General features: G+C 36.8%; 1 protein-coding gene across 2 annotated transcripts in view; it reads left to right on the forward strand.

Moving 5' to 3' along the window:
• The window catches only part of LOC127451407 (protein shisa-9-like), a 129034-nt gene that overhangs the window by 43069 nt on the left and 63313 nt on the right, over positions 1–22652 (forward strand). For both annotated transcript variants that reach the window (XM_051716107.1, XM_051716108.1), the window contains exon 3: positions 19016–19131. In XM_051716107.1, coding sequence (XP_051572067.1) covers positions 19016–19131 — 116 coding nt within the window. The remainder of the gene's footprint in view (positions 1–19015; positions 19132–22652) is intronic.

Raw genomic sequence — 22652 nt, forward strand, 5'->3', positions numbered from 1 at the left:
GAAAAAAAAAGAAAGAAAAAAAAACAGACTTATGATCATGACATTTTGAAGACATATGCTGTTTCCTGAACTGTGTGCAAGCATCCCCTTGAGCATCTCGCTTCTAAAATATGGGACAATAAGCAACATTTCATTTAAATACAGAACATACTGGCTAATATGGGACAGTTGGCAACCCTGACTGAATAAGGAGCCTTAGCCATTTCTGTGGGACCAGATTACTAAAAAGACTTGGGGTTGGGCTCTTTTGGCTTTGGCTTGGTAAACAACCCTACTGTAGCAACTTAATATCAACGTGTTAACAGGGTTGGACAGAATACTTAAAGAAAGTATTCTGGGCTGAAAACTAAATATTCTCTCTTAAATATATTCAGTAATGTATACCGATACACACATAAAAAGTAACATATTTAGAATACAAGAATACTTTTAGAATACATATTTATAAAGGCAAGACACAATTGGAAGAATTATGTGTGATGTCATTATTATCTTATCTGAACCACTACAACTCCACTATTAACATCTAAGTGAGTCTAAACAGCCAGCTACCTATCTGTCAGCAAATTTCATGAACTTAGCACTACCTTGATTAGATGTGGAGTTGAACGCTGATGTTTTTCTTTATGGAGGGCAGAAGACAAACAAAAGGCAGTTTGCGGTCAACTACAAAATCTCGTCCACTTTTCAACAAGAAAAATGCTGCTTGAACCTCCAAGACCCAAAAGCCCCTAGCTGTGACATTGTGACAGGCAGGGTTGATTGTGAATGTTCAGAATGGCATTTTTATTGTTTTAACCTATTTTTTTTTAAAATGTCAATCTTCTTCTTAACCCATTATTTCGATTGACAAAGATAAATACATTTTAACACAAAATTGGATACCAAATGCATATTAACCATATTTTTGAGATGATAATTAAACATTGTGAGGTCCTGTGACAACAATGTTTTATATGAATGCTTTCTTCCAAATGTAGGCCTATTTATTCTTTGTATTTTCTACTTTTTTTTATTTTATTACTTACACTATTTTGGGTGCTTTTAATTCTTTTACTCCTTTGATTTTAATAGTCAATTTTAGATTTTTCTGTGAATCACTTTGAATGAGATGTTAAATAAATGTATTTACACAGCAATCACAATTGCGGGAAACAACGTATCATGCGCTCGAATTATATATTTGTGTAAAAATGTAGCTGTGTTGATTCTGGTGCACAGCTGACAGTGCGTTGATTAAGACAACAATATTCCGATGCGGTTGCCAGATATTCGGTCCCGGAATTATTATACATGAATAAGATTTTGTATTTTCATTATCCAGTGTCTATCATCAAACCTTTTGGTGACAGTGGTCCATTTCTAAAGCATCCCCAAAACCACAACCTGCTATAATTTTAACCCGCTAATATGTTTTTAAATTGGCCCAATTTGGCATGGAACCCTGGCAACACTGCTCTTGCACTGCAGCTGCTCTGGGGAAGAGAGAGTGAGAGGACAAGTGTGCATGAGCACATCTGCGCTGGTCAGAACCACTGTTCGAAGAAAAAAAAAGTCTCGATTGACAAGAAGTTTTTCTTTCTGCCTTATTTTATGGTCATTATGAGAAAAGTATTGTAAAAGTATTTTAACAAAATTTGATAAAATAACTATTCTAAAATACAGGTGCTGCAAAATGTAATGGAAGCTAAAAACAGATTTTGTTTTATTTGAATACGCAGGGACATTACATGTATTCCATTACGGCCCAACCCTTCATGTTAACAATTGCTCAGAACACCTTAGCAACCACATAGCAACGCACTGGAAACCATCTAGAACACCCAAGTATCGTTTTGGTGAGTTTAACATGACCAGACTTTAAAAATCTTACATGGCAGATGATAAAAGAGATGTCCATAGACTTACACTGAAGTAGGGACCCAAACCATATTTAAGGACCAGAATATCATAAACACTAGGGGGTGGGCTCTTTTGACTTTAGTCAGTAAATAACCACCAAAAATGTCCTATAATTATGGCAGCATGTTTTGCACAGGCAAGCACCAAAAACGTAAAAATCTAGTTTTAGAATTATAATTATGATGGTGGGCCATTTTTCAACATTTTCTCACAATACTCTTGTCCAGGGTTGGGAGGGTTACTTTTGAAATGTATTCCACTACAGATTACAGAATACATGCTGTAAAATGTCATTTGTAATGTATTCTGTTAGATTACTCAAGGTCAGTAATGTATTCTAAATACTTTAGATTACTTCTTCAGCACTGGTAGATTTTTTCACTTGTTTTGACTATAAAAACTTTGCCAGTACAGTAAGACAAAATACACATGTTAAAAATACATTCTCTGAAAAACCTAAATATCTTATGCAGTGTTGTTTCTAAAACAAGATAAATCAAATTGATACTGATTGATACTAGATTTTTAGATATTTTTACAGAAAAACAGTACAAAAATTATTATCAAGAACAAGATTTTTGCCCTAATATCAAAGGTCTTACTAGAAAAAGAAATTATGATCCACCGTGAATTTTCTTGATAAAAAAATATGATCGTGCATGTAAAATGGCTAGAAATAGCATTTTAGCTTAGTGTAAAGCTGACAGTTTACACAAGGTTTATTTCTATTTCTTCTGCTCCAAACTTCAAACTTACTTCTCTGTCTGCTCGTATGAATGTAACACATCTTAAGAAAGTGTTTCACCGCTGTTCAAAAGCACTTTTGATCACATCATTTATATGTATAAATGTTTTCCATCTGAAAGGACTAAATATTAAATGAAACAAATGACAATAAAATGCAAAGTAATCTCTTCAGTAATCAAAATACTTTTTGAATGTAACTGTATTCTAATTACCAATGATTTAAATTGTAACTGTAGTGGAATACATTTACTTATATTTTGTATTTTAAATATGTAATCCCGTTACATGTATTCCGTTCCTCCCCAACTCTGCTCTTGTCACATAGTTAATAAGCAGAAAGTGTATGAATTCCAGAGCTCAGCAGACATAATCTGCTGCTGTCAGGCTGTATTGGGTCTGTAAAGAAAATCACTTAGATAGGAAAGGATGCCAAACTTCATTGCTTTTTTTTTTTGTTATTCAGCAAATCTATCCTTTCCCACCCATAGATTACTGCTAAAGCAAATAGATACACCCACTGACATCTAAATGTTTTATGTATTCAAGCTGAAAGCCTTAAACAAGAACAAATGGTTTCTCATGTCAACGTTTAATGACACACCATGCAGGGGACAAACTACAAGGTCTCATATGCAGATTCGAGCGCAAACACACACACACACACACACACACACACACACACACACACACACACACACACACACACTCTCTCTCTCTCTCTCTCTCTCTCTCTCTCTCTCTCTCTCTCTCTTTGCTGCTAACCACATCTGAAGCTCTTTTTTTAGTGTGCCAGGCACATCAGGGCCAAGTATTTCTCCTACTGTGATATCGCTAATAGCTAATGCACTAGAAACACACACAGATACACATATTTGTACACTCACACACACACACATAGTCTCTTCCACTGAAGCAGCATTAGCCCTGCGGCTAACCGGGCCACCACAAACCATCTGCCTCACCATCTCAAAGACTGAGCTAACTGAAGCATGCTAACGGCTAATTACCTAATTCCCAATGCATTGCTAGAAAAAACTCTCTTTGCCCACATATTTTTGATGCTGAGTGTGTTCTATAGGCTCATTAATCAGCCCAGAGTCCTTTTCTCTGTTCTAAACTTTATATTAGTTCACTTTTTCTATGAGACAGTGGCCAAATATGAGGCGAACCAAGCTAATAAACATTGCTGAAAATTGCCTAGACCAATTAAAATGAATCCACTGGCATAAATGATCAGCAATCACAGCTGGAAAATCCAATTTAGGCTTGTAGACCATCTTGAACCAGTAACAAACAAGCTTTACCAGCTGGTCTTATCAGTTTAAGGTGGTCAGGCTGGTTTTTGGAATACGGTGGCTGGTCAACCAGCTAATGACCAGCTAGACCACCTACCATCTTTGAAAAAACAGCTACCATCTTAAAGCTGAAGTAAAGTATGTCACTTTTTCTGTGCTAAAATACTTTCTTCTATCTCAGCTTAATATGCAGAGACAGCTATAAGTAATCAGTTTATATAGTTTTTCAAAAACTGTAAACAGTGTCTTTGTGGTGCTATAAAAATTCCTGTGTTTTGAGACCCTTTTAGACCCGCCCCAACAACATTAGTCAACCAATGGCGTTAGTTGGGGGCGGGGATATTTGTTTGTTCGATCAACGGCAGATGAGGAGCATATTCAGAAAGCTGTTTTGAAAATAATGTTTATTTTTGCAGTTCCATTCGGTGGCACTAGTTTTGAAGAAATTACATACTGGGATAATTCATGCAAAAATGTACATTCTTTCAACATTTACTCACCCTCAAAAGTAAAAGTAATCCATAAAACTAATCCATAAAATGTAATCCATGTCTCCAGAATGTGTGAGAAACAGATCAACATTCAAGTTCTTTTTTACTATCAATCTCCACTGTCATTTTCACATTCTTCTTCTTTTGTTTTTGGTGATTCGCATTCTTTGTGCATATCGCCACCTACTGAGCAGGTAGGAGAATTTATAGTAAAGGACTAAAATGTTCATCTGTTTCTTACCCACACCTATCATATTGCTTCTGAAGATATAGATTTAACCACTGGAGTTGTATGGATTACTTTTATGCTGCCTTTATATGCTTTTTGGGCCTTCAAACTTCTGGTCACCATTCACTTGCATTGTATGGACCTATAGAGTTGATATATTTCTCTAAAAATCTTCACTTGTGTTCAGCAGAAGAAAAAACGTCATACATATCTAGGATGGCATGAAGGTGAGTAAAGGTGTGAGAATTTTCATTTCTGGGTGAACTATCCCTTTAAGCTGTATTTTCAAGCAGGAATAATAACCATTTAAATCAGCTTGTGCCAATAACAGAAGCCATTGTCAGATCAAACAAATCTAAGGGTGCTTTCACACTGGCAGTTTAGTTCGCATGAAAAATTGGTAATGTGAAAGCAGTCATGCGGACCGGGGTGCGCACCGCGGTACCAAACCCGAGGTGGTCTGAGTTCGGTTGCAATGGAACTCTAGCGCGATTCGCGTGAATGTGAAAGCAACTCGGACTCGGGTGCGCACTCGTTCAGGAAGTAAATTAATCTGCGCATGCGTGTTAGCTGATGACGACATCATTATCAGGATCCACACATTCCTGAATGTCCCAAAAATGTAATGACACCACAATGACATACAAGTACAATCAACACTATAAATACTGTCTGTCTATCTATCTATACACCTTATAAATACTATATATAAATACTATTATAGGTTATAAATATAGGGTATAATAGGAGATGACAGTGGCAATAACTTCACCTTGGACACGAGTGTGAGTAAGCGTGCAGTGTAAACAAAGATGCAAATGAATTCCTTGCAATCAGCTGTCTCCTCAAAAAACACAATTTGCCAGCAGCAGCAAGTTGCCTTCCCCTGGACATCTGATGAGTTACACCATGAAGCGCACATATACGCAGTTGTCGTTCACTCTGCTGTGCATAATGGCACTAAAATAACAAAAAAACTAAAAGTATGATGAGTCGCGTTGTGTTCACCATGTGTGTTTGTGATGACGTAAAATGAACGCAAATGGACCGGGGTTCGATAGAATCAAGTGAGTGTGAAACCAGACCAAGGCTGCGGGGGGGCACCGGGAACAATCGGACCGCAGCAAACGTGCCCAGTGTGAAAGCCCCCTAAAACTTGACATTGAAGCTGATCTAAGCTGTTTTTTTGTTTTTTTTCTTCCAGAAGGTAGGCCTAAGTGACTCATTAGAAGGAAGTCTAGCGTAGACCTACTGTACACATGCTTGTCTAAGTGGCCCTGTCTGTGTCTGAAGTGAGTTTAGGACTCAGTTGGAGGCACTTAAGACTGATTTGGGATACCTGCAGTTAGTCTTTCTACCTGTGATTACCACCAGAGAGTCTTAATAAGAAATTTGCTGCAAAATGACAGTTTAATTAATGACCATGTTTCCGTTATGAAAAGGGAACATGCTGAGAGAACATTAGCAAGATTAGAAATCATTTTCAGATACTCCAAATTTCACCTAATACACACATACTAGTCTCACACAATGAAATCCAACACATACTGTATGTGCTCAATCAGAAATGCATTCATCACCGCACCCTGAAAATTAAGACCATCAGCATGATTAGCGATAATTTTCTATCAATAAACGACTGAATGATCATTGATTGCTGCTCTTTTCTGCTGTATAAAAACTGGCCCAAGGTGAAACAGATTGAGCTGTTTAAAATATTTATTTGTGGAACAAGCGGATGAACTGAAGGCTCTTCAGTTTACACAGCTGGGAGCAGATGTTTCTTAGCAGAAGATTAGTGCATGTGTGCTGATATTTCTCAGATTCCATGTATACGTGTTCTGTGCATGCTTACATGGGAGTGTGGCATAAGAACCGTTCTCCTGAGTCCAAAAGAGAAAGTGATACTGGATGGAACATATGTGCTCTGAGTTGCATTTAAAGATTGTGCTGCAACATTTCCTACAACCTAGGGATAGTTCACACAGAAATAAAAAAAAAAAAAATTATCTCATCATTTACTCTCCCTCATGCCATCCCAGATGTGTGTGGCTTACTTTCTTCTGCTGAACACAAACAAAGGTTTTTAGAAAGATATTTCAGCTCTGTTGGTCCATACAAGGCAAGTGAATGGTGGCCAGAACTTTGAAGTTCCAAAAAGCACATAAAAGCAGCATAAAAGTAATCTTTAAGACTCCAGTGGGTAAATCCTTATCTTCAGAAGCGATATGATAGGTGTGGGTGAGAAACAGATTTTTTTTTACTATAAATCTCCACTTTCACTTTAATTTCCACATTCTTCTTCTTTTGTTTATGCCGATTTGCATTCTTTGTGCATATCGCCACCTACTACGCAGGGAGGAGAATTTATAGTAAAAAAGGACTTAAATATTGATCTGTTTCTCACAAGTTTGAAATGACATGAGGATGAATAAATGACAAAATTTTACTAACTATTCCTTAAAGAACAATGTAACGACACATCTAGAATTAATTATCTTAGGTTTGTTGATAATTGTAAATACACGTTTCTACCAAAATTTCCCAATGGCAATTTGCATCGATGCTCAAATTCCCAACAGAGAGGAGGTAATGTAGGGTTTCATGGCCTCCTTTTTCCTAAAACATTTGGTCTTTATGGCTCCTGTCCCTTGCATACCTCTTTATTGCTGACTCAATACTTTGAATGATGATTAAAGCTTTGTTAGCTTTTATTTATTACAAGAGTCGTCTCCATGCTCTCCTTACCATATTTTTTTAAATAATTAAAACATTTAACTCATTAACCAATCTTGTAGTTGAAAGAGAATTTATAAACTAATGCTAACATTGTAAAATGATGTGCAATTGAATAAATAAAACTATTGTTGCCTTCTGGGTTTTAAAGTCTTATTGTGGATGATTCAGCTGTGCATGTTATTCCAAATAAAAAATTAAAAAATGTTTGTCCTCGTAATGTTTCTACTGAAACACCTTTCCTTTTCAGGAATCCCTCTTACTTTTCAACCCCTCCCCTCCAACCATTTAGCTTATTTCTGGTATGTAACGCCCACTTGATACATTCGATTCCTGATGGATAAAATAAAATCCCGCCCTACTTTTTTCTCATAGAATATCCTGTCTCACTTTAGTGATGGGAAGATTGGATAATTTTCTGACTTGGATCTTTAAATCTCGTTCAGCAAAGTGAATAAATCTTTATTCAAGTCATTTCGTTCATTTGTCACGTGACAGCCGCATAGACTCTACAGGAAAAGAAATGATTAGTTCATCTCCCGACTGGGTCTTCGGATATGAGTCTTTCGTTCATTTGTCATGTGACTACTACTAGGCACAGCATAGAAGACAAACGATTCGTTCATTACTGGTCTTTCTTTAATTTTTCTCTTTACAGCTTACAGTTCAGTGTGTTGCAGTTGTTTGTATCGTGATCAATACATGTCAGTGTGACAATAAATTACATTTTAAAATCATACGAATTGTCATGATTAATTATTTTCATGTATTTAATGGAGGAAGTGTTTACAAGATATTTTCTGCCAAGTGTAAAATTAAGGTAAAATGGCTTTAGATGAATATCAGTAAATTCAAAGGAAAATTCTGTTAGCATTTGGGTCTACAGTTCACACCAAGGACATAAGAAGGACATAATCATACAACAGGGGGATGCATTATGAAAGAAAAATGATCTTCTGAAGGAGCACTGAAGGGAGGGGTGTTTGTTTGGCTGTTGAGTTCAAATATAAAGTCTTTCTCAGGAATTGCTTACTCTACCTTTAACTTTTTACCATATTCAATGTTATGGAAAATAACCATCATGACATAAAAATTCACAAAGTTATAAATTGCAAGAAAAAAAGAAGCTAAAATTTGAGACCAGAAACACTTTGCATAACTATAAGGGAAAAAATAAAACCTAACCGTCTGTATTTAAAGGGATAGTTCACCCAAAAATGAAAATTCTCTCATCATTTACTCACCCTCATACCATCCCAGATGTGAATGACTTTCTTTTTTCTGCTGAACAGAAACAAAGCCTTTTGGAAGAATATTTGAAGCTCAAAAAGCACATAAAGGCAGCACAGTAGGTGGCGATATGCACGAAGTCTGCGATTCAACAAAAACAAAAGAAGAAAAACTCTTAAGAGAAAGTGAAAAAATGAGAATTATGGTAAAAAAAGGACTTAAATTGATCTGTTTCTAACCCACACCTATCATATCACTTCTGATTTGGATTAAACCACTGGAGTCATATGGATTACTTTTATGCTGCCTTTATGTGCTTTTTGGAACTTCAAAGTTTCGGTCACCATTCACTTGCATTGTGAAGACCTAGAGCTGAAATATTCTTAAATATTTGTCAAAAATATTTGTTTGTGTTCAGCAGAAGAAAGAAAGTCATACATATCTGGGATGGTATGAAGGTGAGTAAATGATGACAGAATTTTCATTTTCAGGTGAACTATCCCTTTAAGGAAGATTGGGAGTAGAACTCATTTCTCTTTCCAATACAGAGCCTATGCGGCTGTCATGTGTCAAATGAATGAAAAACTCGTACCTGAAAACTTGGGAGGTAAACGAATATTTTCATTTTCTTATGCAGGGTCTACGCGACTGTCAGGTGTCAAATGAACCAAACACGAACTACACATTTTGCACATGCGCGGCATGTAAATTAACAAATCACAAAGACAAAATGAACAAATCACTCTCTGAGAGTACTTGTTCTTCCCGAGTCATATAAAAGATTAGTTCGAAATGAACGAATCGTTCATGAACGACCCATCACTATTTCACTTGGAAATACATAAGATTACAGAAGTAAAATGGGTTGTGAACAGTGTTTCATGTTGAATATGACGTAATTATCTGTCTTCACATTCGAGTTCGTAAGTCTGATGATATTGTTTTCTTTCTGATGTATCCGAAAATGTTATTTTTTCCCCCTGATTTATCCAACCTTTTGAAAACACCTGACCTTGAAAAACATCACACAGTTCTTCCTGATTCTATAATAAGCCATCCTCAGCTCCACTGAAGGGTCTGGTTTGATACGACTCACCAGTGGGGCAAGAGGTTTGTAGAAGTTTGTGAACAGCTATCTTTCTCTGTGGCCTACTGGCAGTGAGGGGACGTTAGAGAAGATTCGGGGGGCAGCACATCAGTCGAGCCTTCAGCAGAATGCTGGCTGGAGCGGAGTGCCTCATTCTCCTGGTCGTAATCACAAAAGAGACAGACCCTTTTGGCATTCCTTAGCCCAGCATTCCTGGCAACAGTTGCTTTAGAAACATGTCCCAAGGTTTCATCCTGCCCTCAGTCTGAGCTGCATAAATAAAAAATGGAGAGACAATGGAAACATTTGAAAACAGCTGACCAGAATTTTGAATTGCACAGGAATCAGGTCACCCTTCCACTTGCTGTGCAGTGGTCTCACCTACCCTGAAAGCAATGACTAGTAAGATTTACTTAAAAATGCACTCAGTAATTTTTTCCTCTTTAAAAAAGTTTAACTCCTAAAGAAATGAATAGTAATTTTGAAGCATAGGTATAAAATCGTGACCACTCACATGAGAAGACGCCAGTCATACCACTAACCTTATAAAAGCTGTTTTATTCTACATTGTGAGGGTCTCCTCATGGGGGCTGTCATGTTTGAATCACATGACCAGCTGAATACTACTCGATTTATCTCATTAACCGCCTTGATATTGGACACTTTCACTCACTGATTAAAGTAATCATGGCTGACTGTGTATAGTGAATTTCTACAATGGCATCTGAAACTAAAAACTATTGATTTTGAATGATGCTGCATCCACGCCGCTAGGGGTCACTGTAGGTCCAAGATGACACAAACGCAAAAGTTACTAAGTGCACCTTTAATTTTATTTTGCAAGTTTTTGCATACAGATTTTTTAAGTACATTTTAATGGTATAAAACTGAGTAAAATCAACTTAACTTTATGACATAATATTAAAGTGAGTTAATTTAACTTCAGTTAATACAGTAACTCTTACTTAAAATTTCCTTATAAAAACATAACATACGGAAACCTTCCACAGGACAACATTGGACAACATCACTTTGCATTACTGGCAATTGAAACAACATTTAGGGTTGTGCACGCAGACCTCAACACTACACACAACGGTAACAATCAAAAGGTAATTTTTTGACCATGAACAGGTAATTTTGAGTAGAAAATTAACTTCAGACTTCATAAAACAAGACCAAACATAACAGCAAAATCAACAATAAAAACGGTGTATATAAACTTGCAAACAGTGAAAACATTAAAGCCCGGTGCATGCTGGGAACACAACCTGTTCTCATTCCCTAAGCGTCCAATTTTGACTCTTGTACAGATGCTGTCTGCGACTGCATGATGACACCAAAGGTGCCCCCTGGCGTCCTCTTCTTGACGCGGTGAGAAATCCTATTGTTTTCAATGAGAAAACGCTGTCGTCAGTTATCAGTCTTTGAATTTTATTTTGTGTGCTTAACCACAATGTTTTATAATCTTATATATATATATATATATATATATATATATATATATATATATAATCATATATATACAATCATATATAATATTTTAGATCCCCTAACCCAACCCCATTTCTAAACCTAACCAATAACCAACAATATAAAACATGAAAGAGACACTTAGATATTCATAATTTAATATACATTACACTATTTACAGATATTTTTAAGCACCCAACCGCACATTTATGCCTTAACCTGCAACAGTTCTCAACAACAGAAAAGACGTAACAAGCAGATAAAGTACAGTCAGGATCATTTATTTATAAAAATGCACTATAATAATATTCCAAACCATACGATGGCATTGTAGCAGAGTGAAACTGAAGTTTTCAAATACAAACTACTCAGACCTGTTTGTAAGTTCTGCTCTCTGGTTTGTGTGCAGCTATGTTGTGTTTTCTGTTGTTAATATCGCTGGTGGTCCTGTTGAAGCGAAAACAAAACAAATTTTCACTTGAACGCCCCACCAGATTCAAGAACGCGTACAGGAGATCAACCGCCGGTCAAGAGTTTCGCTTAATAATACGTTAGATTTTGGTTTGCTTCTCACCAAACCTTGTCGTATTCCTTCAGAACAAGACATGTGTCACATACAATAATTTATTAGACTTCTGAATTATACTTTTGTGTCCTTTTGCAGCTTGAAGAGGTGGTCAACATAAACTGCCATTGTATGACATTATTGAGAACACATTTTTTTTCACAATTTCTCCCTTTGTGTTAAGAAAAATAAAGTCATATAGGGTTATAACAACGACTGAATTTTCATTTTTTGGGTGAACTATCACTTTAAATTCAAACATGTAAAAATTAAGTAGTAAACATTATTTATGATTGGTTGTTATCTTTACAATGCATCATCATGTATACATTTTAAAGTAAACCATGTCATATGTATTTGCTAAATTGAGTACATTTCACAGGTAAATAAAATAAGTAAGTTTTACTTAACTTTTCTAAGCTGGTCTTCCCCAACACAGTCTCACTCCCAAGGCGTCATACTTGTGCAAGAGCCCAGCAAGTCAATCTACAGATGCCAAATGCGTCCTCTGGCATCAGTTTTACAACACATCCGGCAAGTGCAAAAAGAAACTTTTGATGTCAGCTGACAGACGCAATGGGCATTACAATTTTAGCATTGTTTAATTATACGCTGGGGTATAATTTTGTCATTGTGACATATGTTGGGGGTATGATTTTCAATTAATTTGAAATCAGCAACATTTATTTACAGTAGTTAATATTTAATCTGTTGTTTATCTGTCTATTTAATCTGTCTGTACACATCCTGCAGTGCTGAAGTGACCCGTTTCATTCCAGGTGTATTCCGAGTCTTACAGAGTCTAGTCATTTTATGTGAAGAACAAACCTAAATGTACGTTTTTAGTCACCGATCATTGTCACCTGGCATCCACTGTAACACATCCTGCACAAGTTTTGTTATAATGCATTAAAAATTTGCCACCTCAAGCGTAATGACACGGGTTTGACGTCAGAGACTCAGTGATTATGCCACTGGCTCTCATGACTACAATGACCTCATGTTCGGATGTACATGTATTTTTTGAATGAGACGTGCTGGTAGAATCAGGGTGACACAGGATCAAATTGCCTTCACGGAGGGGGAATACTTTTACCAATTAAACATAGATGCATTTCTATGCCCAGCCTTATTTGTTTGAGTCCTTAATCAAAACAGAGAGATGGGGCTGAAGGTAGCTACAGTCACAGAAACCTCCAAAGAACTGTGATCTCCTGTACTCTCTGTTTGACTCTAGCATCTGGGTGTTTGTGTAGCTACCTTCAGCCTCCTCCATGACACTGTTTGATTGAAGACTCCGGTTCAAACAAATAAGGCTAGGCATAGAAATGCCTCTATTTTTTTTTTAAATACAAACTCTTTAGACATGTTTGTAAGTTCTGCTCTCTGGTTTGTGTGTTGTGATTTCTGTTGTTAATATCACTGGTGGTCCTGTTGCAGTGAAACAAAACGAGTTTTCACATGAACGCCCCACTTCGCGAGCGGCAGCGTAACTAATGATGCTCTCGTGTAAGTAGCTCTACAGCTTGTGCAGACTCATGAACATGCACAGGAGATCAACTGTCGGTCAAGAGTTTCACTAAATAATATGTTAGATTTCATTTTTTTTCTCACCAAACCTTATCATATTCCTTCAGAAAAAGATATGAGTCTCATACGATAATTTATTAGACTTCTGAATTATACTTTTGTGTCCTTTTGAAGCTTGAAGATGTAGTCACCATAAACTGCATTTTGTATGACCTCACTGAGCACAACATTGTTTTCACAGTTTCTCCCTTTGTGTTAAGAAAAAGAAAGAAAGTCATATGGGGTTATAACAACTTCGGGGTGAGTAAACAATGATTGAATTTTCATTTTTGGGTGAACTAATACTTTAAGTACAAATGAAGGATTTTACTTAATATTTTGAAGTTCAAGCGTTTAACTTATTTACTGTAGAAAGTACTTAATCTTTCATGCTATATTTATGTAATCCCAAAATCGTTTTTTAAGTGCATGCAATCTTTCTTCAGCCATTTGTTCAAGCACTTATCAATGATACACATGGAAATTGAGGGGGTTAGTTGTTAGTTCAGTGTTGGGCACTGTCCACAAAGAGAGTACTTTATTCCCTATAAATAATCTCTTGCCATTTTCTCAATTTGTACACAAATTGTTGTGTTGACTGTATTCGTGAAGCTAAACCATTCAACCCTGTTACCAAAGTTATTTATTGCAAGAAAAAAAATATATTTTTCTTTAATTTATGGAAAATTTTATATCATCAACAGTAATAAACCAACATTTCTGCTCACAATTTAGCAAGGCCCTACCGAATGATAGATCTGCAACCATGTTACTTTCAACACTGTTACATATTCTTGTGTAGATATTTATTACTATTTTAATATTATTATTATTAACATTTTATATATTTTGTTTATTTAATTCTGATGTACAGTATATTTAAAGTTTATTGCTAGAACATGTCGAAATCACACAAATCAGGGGTTTAAACTGTATTTATACATGTCCCACAACAGGTTTACAACAGGTAACAGGGTTGCAAAAATTGTAAGCATACATTTGACTTTTTTGTTTGACCACATTTTCTGAAGGTTAAGCATCTCCTTTCACTGATTCAAAAAAAAAAAAAAAGAAAAGAAACAAAAAGAAAAGGTGTTTCAGACTCCATTTTGTACTCTATTCATGGAAAGTACTGTTAGTGAGGTATTATGACAGTATTGTGACCTCAAAGATGGCTCAGTCCTGGATTATCGGTGAAGGTTATGGTCACCAAACCTCCCAGTGAGGGATTTGGTTGGATTCTAGAGGTGTGAACAGGAGTTATTGAACAAAGAAGAGGGACAAGCCAAGGTCAAAATCAGGACAGTGAGAGACTGATTTAATGAGATGGAAATATTCCTTGAAAGAATTCGATAGAATGACAGAATTGGTGTGGAAATAACAAGGAATATAAGACACAGAGTTAAAGAATAATTACTGAGACAGAAGAAATGAAAAGGAGCAAATGAGTTGACAACTGTGCAATAGTAGACTCTGTTCTTACAGAACATCATAAAATAATCATCATAAGCGCCGTGTATAAATAAACAAACCTGTAGGTGGTGTATGGTGACGATTGTGTTTGTTGTAACTGCATCCATGTCCTGTACTTCATTGTTTTCATAGAATTCTAACAATAGCTTTCCAAGAATGATCCCTATTTAACAAGGAAATATGATGTAATGGAACAAAGTTAGTTTAAAGTAGAGAATCTCAACTGGTGGGTAGTGACCCAAAAATGGATCAAGGGTATGTCTTAGATGGCTAAAGCTGGCGGCCCACCACCCGATTTTCCCACCAATTTTCAGTCATTAGCCCCATTTACATAATCATTTGAAAAACAAAATGATTGCACACAACAGTATCTGTCAGTGGGTGAACATTAACAGCTCTACAAACTCAATCCTCTTCTGAAGTGTTGTCTCTACCAATTTCTTGCAGCCTCTGGGAATAAGAAGCAATTGCTGGACACCAGTTTTTCGCAATTGTGCTTTCTTATGTTCAGGAGGTGCTCCTGGTCTTATTTTGGTGAGCTTCATGCTGATTTGCTGCCACAATGAGGTGATGCAATATGTGACAAGGAATCTGTAAGGAATGTCAGAGGCATTCCTTTAACTCCATCACTCTCAACAGCACCCATAAAACTTAATTTCAAATTGGGAGGTTGTTATATACAGTGCATCCGGAAAGTATTCACAGCGCTTCACTTTTTCCACATTTTGTTATGTTACAGCCTTATTCCAAAATGGATTAAATTAATTATTTTCCTCAAAATTCTACAAACAATACCCCATAATGACAACGTGAAAGAAGTTTGTTTGAAATCTTTGCAAATTTATTAAAAATACAAAACGGAAAAAAATAAATAAATCACATGTACATAAATATTCACAGCCTTTGCTCAATACTTTGTTGAAGCACCTTTGGCACCAATTACAGCCTCAAGTCTTTTTGAGTATGATGCTACAAGCTTGGCACACCTATTTTTGGGCAGTTTCTCCCATTCTTCTTTGCAGGACCTCTCAAGCTCCATCAGGTTGGATGGGGAGTGTCGGTGCACAGCCATTTTCAGATCTCTCCAGAGATGTTCAATCTGGTTCAAGTCTGGGCTCTGGCTGGGCCACTCAAGGACATTCACAGAGTTGTCCCATAGCCACTCCTTTGTTATCTTGGCTGTGTGCTTAGGGTCGTTGTCCCGTTGGAAGATGAACCTTTGACCCAGTCTGAGGTCCAGAGCGCTCTGGAGCAGGTTTTCATCAAGGATGTCTCTGTACATTGCTGCATTCATCTTTCCCTCGATCCTGACTAGTCTCCCAGTTCCTGCCGCTGAAAAACATCCCCACAGCATGATGCTGCCACCACCATGCTTCACTGTAGGGATGGTATTGGCCAGGTGATGAGTGGTGCCTGGTTTCCTCCAGACATGACGCTTGCCATTCAGGCCAAAGTGTTCAGTATTTGTTTCTCATGGTCTGAGAGTCCTTCAGGTGCCTTTTGGCAAACTCCAGGTGGGCTGTCGTGCCTTTTACTGAGGAGTGGCTTCCGTCTGGCCACTTTACTATACATGCCTGATTGGTGGAGTGCTGCAGAGATGGTTGTTCTTCTGGAAGGTTCTCCTCTCTCCACAGAGAAATGCTGGAGCTCTGTCAGAGTGACCATCGGGTTCTTGGTCACCTCCCTGACTAAGGCCCTTCTCCCCCAATCGCTCAGTTTGGCCAGGCGGCCAGCTCTAGGAAGAGTCCTGGTGGTTCCAAACTTCTTCCATTTACGGATGGAGGCCACTGTGCTCATTGGGACCTTCAATGCTGCAGAAATTTTTCTGTACCCTTCCCCAGATCTGTGCCTCGATACAATCCTGTCTCGGAGGTCTACAGACAATTCCATGGACTTCATGGCTTGGTTTGTGCTCTGACATGCACTGTTAACTGTGGGACCTTATATAGACAGGTGTGTGCCTTTCCAAATCATGTCCAATCAACTGAATTTACCACAGGTGGACTCCAATCAAGTTGTAGAAACATCTCAAGGATGATCAATGGAAACAGGATGCACCTGAGCTCAATTTTGAGTGTCATGGCAAAGGCTGTGAATATTTATGAACATGTGATTTATTTCGTTTTTTATTTTTAATAAATTTGCAAAGATTTCAAACAAACTTCTTTCACGTTGTCATTATGGGGTATTGTTTGTAGAATTTTGAGTAAAATAATAAATTTAATCCATTTTGGAATAAGGCTGTAACATAACAAAATGTGGAAAAAGTGAAGCGCTGTGAATACTTTCCGGATGCACTGTAGGTTTGAAATCATACGGAAATATGAGAGGTTAGGAACATGGAAGTAAACTATAGCTGGGATACTTCTATTGCTGTGATAGGGAAAACACAGGAAATATTATTTTTGCATTTCAATTTGCTCCAACGGCAATTGACAAAATCAGTGGCGGCCCATGCATTTTAAGTCTAGGCCTTCAGTGTGATTCATGTCATTAAGAAAACACTGTTTCACGATTAATAAGACCCTATGCCTATGGACATCATACATTATGTCGCTGCCAATTAATAATACCAATTGATATTTCAAAAACACGTCCATGCACGAAAGCCAAAACCTAGGAGGTCTAATACCAGGAAAAAGCTATTTAATAATATTTGTATAAATTTTGTTTCATAAGAGTACAGGGTAACTTTTCAAAACTTGAACTGACTCTGAACCGACGCTCCAGCCAGCATAATTTACACTTAGAAAACTCCCGATGTCACTATAACAATGCAAAAAGCACTTACCAACTTGCTTGAAGTGAAAATCAGCCCTCCTTTCCTGTTTACATCTCGGGTTTTCAAATCCATAAGAATCTCTTTATCAATGGTAATAGCGGCAATGACAGCCAGAGACTTTCTGACAGCCGACTCGTCAGTATCTCACGATCTTCGCTTTCAAATTACATACATCACTAAAACATGATTGCATCACTCAAGGCCAGCTTGAAGGCCTCGACAGGGACTTATCCTAAAGACCACACCCACCAAGAACAAATAAATCAATCTGATTGGCTGATGAATCTGACAATCTGACTGTAGATGCCTATTCACTTGCACTATTGAGGGATTCTGTAGAAATTCTGAAGGCCTAACGGGATGGAGCTCAGACTTTTGCACTGCTTCCCTGACGAGCTCGACTTCGGGCATGCGGTGTGAAACAGCCATCACACCTTGCTTGTAAGTATCAAGGGAAAAACAAATCTGATTGGATAAACTTTTAGTTTTTTTGCTATTTGATTGTAGATGAATTAGGAGTGGATTGAAGCGACTGAAAATAAATAGGCAAAAAAGTGAATGATAATGAAAGGATGAAAAAATATTTATTTATTAGGCATGTTAGGCCAGCAGAGAAGGCTTTGCTGGCCCTGAGAATTCACCACTGGACAAAATCCATGATTACATTTTCATGACTTTCCAAAAAAGCAAAAAATAAATAAAAATAAAAAAATAATTGAGAGTGAAATGCATTACAGATAAAGAGAAAGAAGATAAAGAAAATGTACACTAAATAATTAAAAAAAAAAGTTTTTTAGATTTACGCTGGTAGATAAAGTGGAAACGCCTCATCTCAATCTGTGAAAGGGGTCTATTGCATATAGTATTAGATGGCACAACTTAAACAATCACACCTACAACTATTTTATATCAGAGATAACTCTTTGGAACTCCGTGGACTTATTTGTGAAGTGTGTAAATTATGCACCACTAGTGGTGACAAATGGAATTGCAAAAATAATTTCAAACATGTTTCCCAACACTCCACCTACCTGCTATTGGTCAGCCAAACAGATAGCACCACCCCAAACTCACATAATTGATTGAGCCAATGTTGCTGTGCCAGGCTGGTCGAGATACTTATACAAAGAGAGCAGTGTTTTGCGCCACAGTGATTACGCATTTCAGGATGTTAACTTACATTACCAATGGCCTAATTATACGTGTCTCTGCATATTAAGCTGGGATCAGAGAAAGTATTTTTAACATCCAACAAAATTACACATCAATTTTAAGCCAGACTGAGTCATGGGTGTTAAGACTAATTACTTAATTTGGCAAACATCTGAATTGTTGAGACGTGACGTGATAGTAGCTTGTCTGGTTTGTATTGCTCACCCTTATACGCCGAGTGCCCTGCTGAGAAACTGATGGTGTGCAAACCCTTCTCTTTTTAGGGCCCTGACAGAACTGCTGAAACAGCCAGGTGAAGTTGGGGGCATGGACAGAGGAGGAGGTCACCAACCTATCAGATCCAACGGCATCTCTGGAAGATCGATGCGCACCAGTAACGGTGAGTCAGAGCTCCAGAATATACGGTTACTGTTTGCGAACCTGCTGTACTGATTCTCAGTGGACTCACAGATGACAATGAATGTTAAATAAAACATAATAAATGTCAAATGTTCAATGTTAATATGTAAAAGTTATCTTGACAGATTTTACACTTGTATTTCTGTTTCCTTTGCCAATGCTTGCGAGTTGAGTTGAGTCAAGCCCTGCTGAGTTTGACACATGAACACAAGAAGTATTGATGAAGCAGCTCTTTTTCAAAGTAACTAAAATCTTGCACAGTTTAAAGGAATTCTTGGTTCAATACAAGTTAAGCTCGATCAACAGCATTTTTGGCATCCTGTCAATGATCCCGTTTACATGCACACCAATATACTGGTAACTCAAGAAAATAAGCTTATTTTAAAAATCTGACAAAGCAAAAAAAAATAAATAAATAAATAAATAAATAAAAATAAATAATAATAATAAATAAAAAAAATATGTGTTTACATGAGATTTGAAATAGTCGAGTTATTCACTGCTTTTAACACATTGGATACGCTGGTAAGAATGCAGAGTGTGAAATAGGAGGAAATGGGCAAAAATCTGTCCATATAGACTGGTTATTCTTAAGCCGTGTATGACCTTATAAAGAAAATCTGATAAATGCATTTACATGACCACACACGTTTTCAGCTTATTACGGATACTCAATGTAAGAACGTGCATGTAAACGTGGTCAATTACCACACTGCAAAATATCATTTTCTTACTTAGCATTTTTGTCTTGTTTTCCAGTAAAATCTAAACATCCTTGAAACAAGATACATTTACTTAAGAAGCAAAATGACTAAAAACATGAAGTCTTTTTTCAGATAATTCTAACAAAATTTAGTGAGGTTTATGCCTTAGTCAAGGAAAAAAAACTATTTTAAAATAAACTATAAGACAAATAAACTTCCCTTTAAATTACATTATTTTTCCAACCCCTATTTTTCTTGTTTTATGCATTAACATTACTAAATTTTGCTAGTTTTCACTGAAAACAAGAATCGAAATCTTATGTCATTTTTTCTCAAGTCAGTGTATCTTGTTCTAAGGATGTTTATATATTTTTTACTGGAAAACAAGACAAATATGCTAAGAAAGAAAATTATTTTTGGCAGTGCAAAGAATGTTTTAACTCTTTCTCAGTTTATACAAATAATTACATGCTTACACTGGACAGGGTTCCCACCCTTTTTGACCAATTTTTCATGACTTTTCTAGTTATTTGTGATATCTGTAAAATTTTGTTTCAGACTCTACTCCAATTAACACCATTTTGTGAACCATTTCGAACAATTAACAGAAAAGAACCTACTTAAAAGGATTAGCTCACAAATTGATCACTATGGCTTGTGAGCAGGTTATACTCTACACAAGCACTAACCAAATGCAATATGTAGCTGATGAAATATTTTAGAGCAGATTGTAACTAGAAAAATATATATTCACAATATATATACATACAGTTGTGACCAAAAATGTTGGCACTCTTGGTAAATATGAGCAAAGAAGGCTGTGAAAAATATGTCTTTATTGTTTATCCTTTTGATCGTTCATTCAAAATATTCACAAAAATCTATACTCGAATGGATATCAAACAATTGCAAACACAACACAATTTTTTTTTTAAAAAACATATATTTTTGTCAAATATTTACCAAGGGTGCCAATATTTTTGGCCACAACTATATATATATATATATATATATATATATATATATATATATATATATATATATATATATATATAGCACACACACACTGGCGGCCAAAAATTAGTAATAATATTTAGTACTTTAATTCACCAAAGTGGAATTCAACTGATCACAAAGTACAGGTGCATCTCAATAAATTAGAATGTCGTGGAAAAGTTCATTTATTTCAGTAATTCAACTCAAATTGTGAAATTCGTGTATTAAATAAATTCAATGCACACAGACTGAAGTAGTTTAAGTCTTTGGTTCTTTTAATTGTGATGATTTTGGCTCACATTTAACAAAAACCCACCAATTCACTATCTCAAAAAATTAGAATATGGTGACATGCCAATCAGCTAATCAACTCAAAACACCTGCAAAGGTTTCCTGAGCCTTCAAAATGGTCTCTCAGTTTGGTTCACTAGGCTACACAATCATGAGGAAGACTGCTGATCTGACAGTTGTCCAGAAGACAATCATTGACACCCTTCACAAGGAGGGTAAGCCACAAACATTCATTGCCAAAGAAGCTGGCTGTTCACAGAGTGCTGTATCCAAGCATGTTAACAGAAAGTTGAGTGGAAGGAAAAAGAGTGGAAGAAAAAGATGCACAACCAACCGAGAGAACCGCAGCCTTATGAGGATTGTCAAGCAAAATCGATTCAAGAATTTGGGTGAACTTCACAAGGAATGGACTGAGGCTGGGGTCAAGGCATCAAGAGCCACCACACACAGATGTGTCAAGGAATTTGGCTACAGTTGTCGTATTCCTCTTGTTAAGCCACTCCTGAACCACAGACAACGTCAGAGGCGTCTTACCTGGGCTAAGGAGAAGAAGAACTGGACTGTTGCCCAGTGGTCCAAAGTCCTCTTTTCAGATGAGAGCAAGTTTTGTATTTCTTTTGGAAACCAAGGTCCTAGAGTCTGGAGGAAGGATGGAGAAGCTCATAGCCCAAGTTGCTTGAAGTCCAGTGTTAAGTTTCCACAGTCTGTGATGATTTGGGATGCAATGTCATCTGCTGGTGTTGGTCCATTGTGTTTTTTGATAACCAAAGTCACTGCACCTGTTTACCAAGAAATTTTGGAGCACTTCATGCTTCCTTCTGCTGACCAGCTTTTTAAAGATGCTGATTTCATTTTCCAGCAGGATTTGGCACCTGCCCACACTGCCAAAAGCACCAAAAGTTGGTTAAATGACCATGGCGTTGGTGTGCTTGACTGGCCAGCAAACTCACCAGACCTGAACTCCATAGAGAATCTATGGGGTATTGTCAAGAGGAAAATGAGAAACAAGAGACCAAAAAATGCAGATGAGCTGAAGGCCACTGTCAAAGAAACCTGGGCTTCCATACCACCTCAGCAGTGCCACAAACTGATCACCTCCATGCCACGCCGAATTGAGGCAGTAATTAAAGCAAAAGGAGCCCCTACCAAGTATTGAGTACATATACAGTAAATGAACATACTTTCCAGAAGGCCAACAATTCACTAAAAATGTTTTTTTTATTGGTCTTATGATGTATTCTAATTTTTTGAGATAGTGAATTGGTGGGTTTTTGTTAAATGTGAGCCAAAATCATCACAATTAAAAGAACCAAAGACTTAAACTACTTCAGTCTGTGTGCATTGAATTTATTTAATACACGAGTTTCACAATTTGAGTTGAATTACTGAAATAAATGAACTTTTCCACGACATTCTAATTTATTGAGCTGCACCTGTATAGTCGGGACATTACAGATGTAAAAATACTGCACCATCACTATTTGAAAAAAGTAATTTTTGATCAAATCTA

This window comes from Myxocyprinus asiaticus, chromosome 14 (assembly GCF_019703515.2).
Source record: "Myxocyprinus asiaticus isolate MX2 ecotype Aquarium Trade chromosome 14, UBuf_Myxa_2, whole genome shotgun sequence".
NCBI lineage: Eukaryota > Metazoa > Chordata > Actinopteri > Cypriniformes > Catostomidae > Myxocyprinus > Myxocyprinus asiaticus.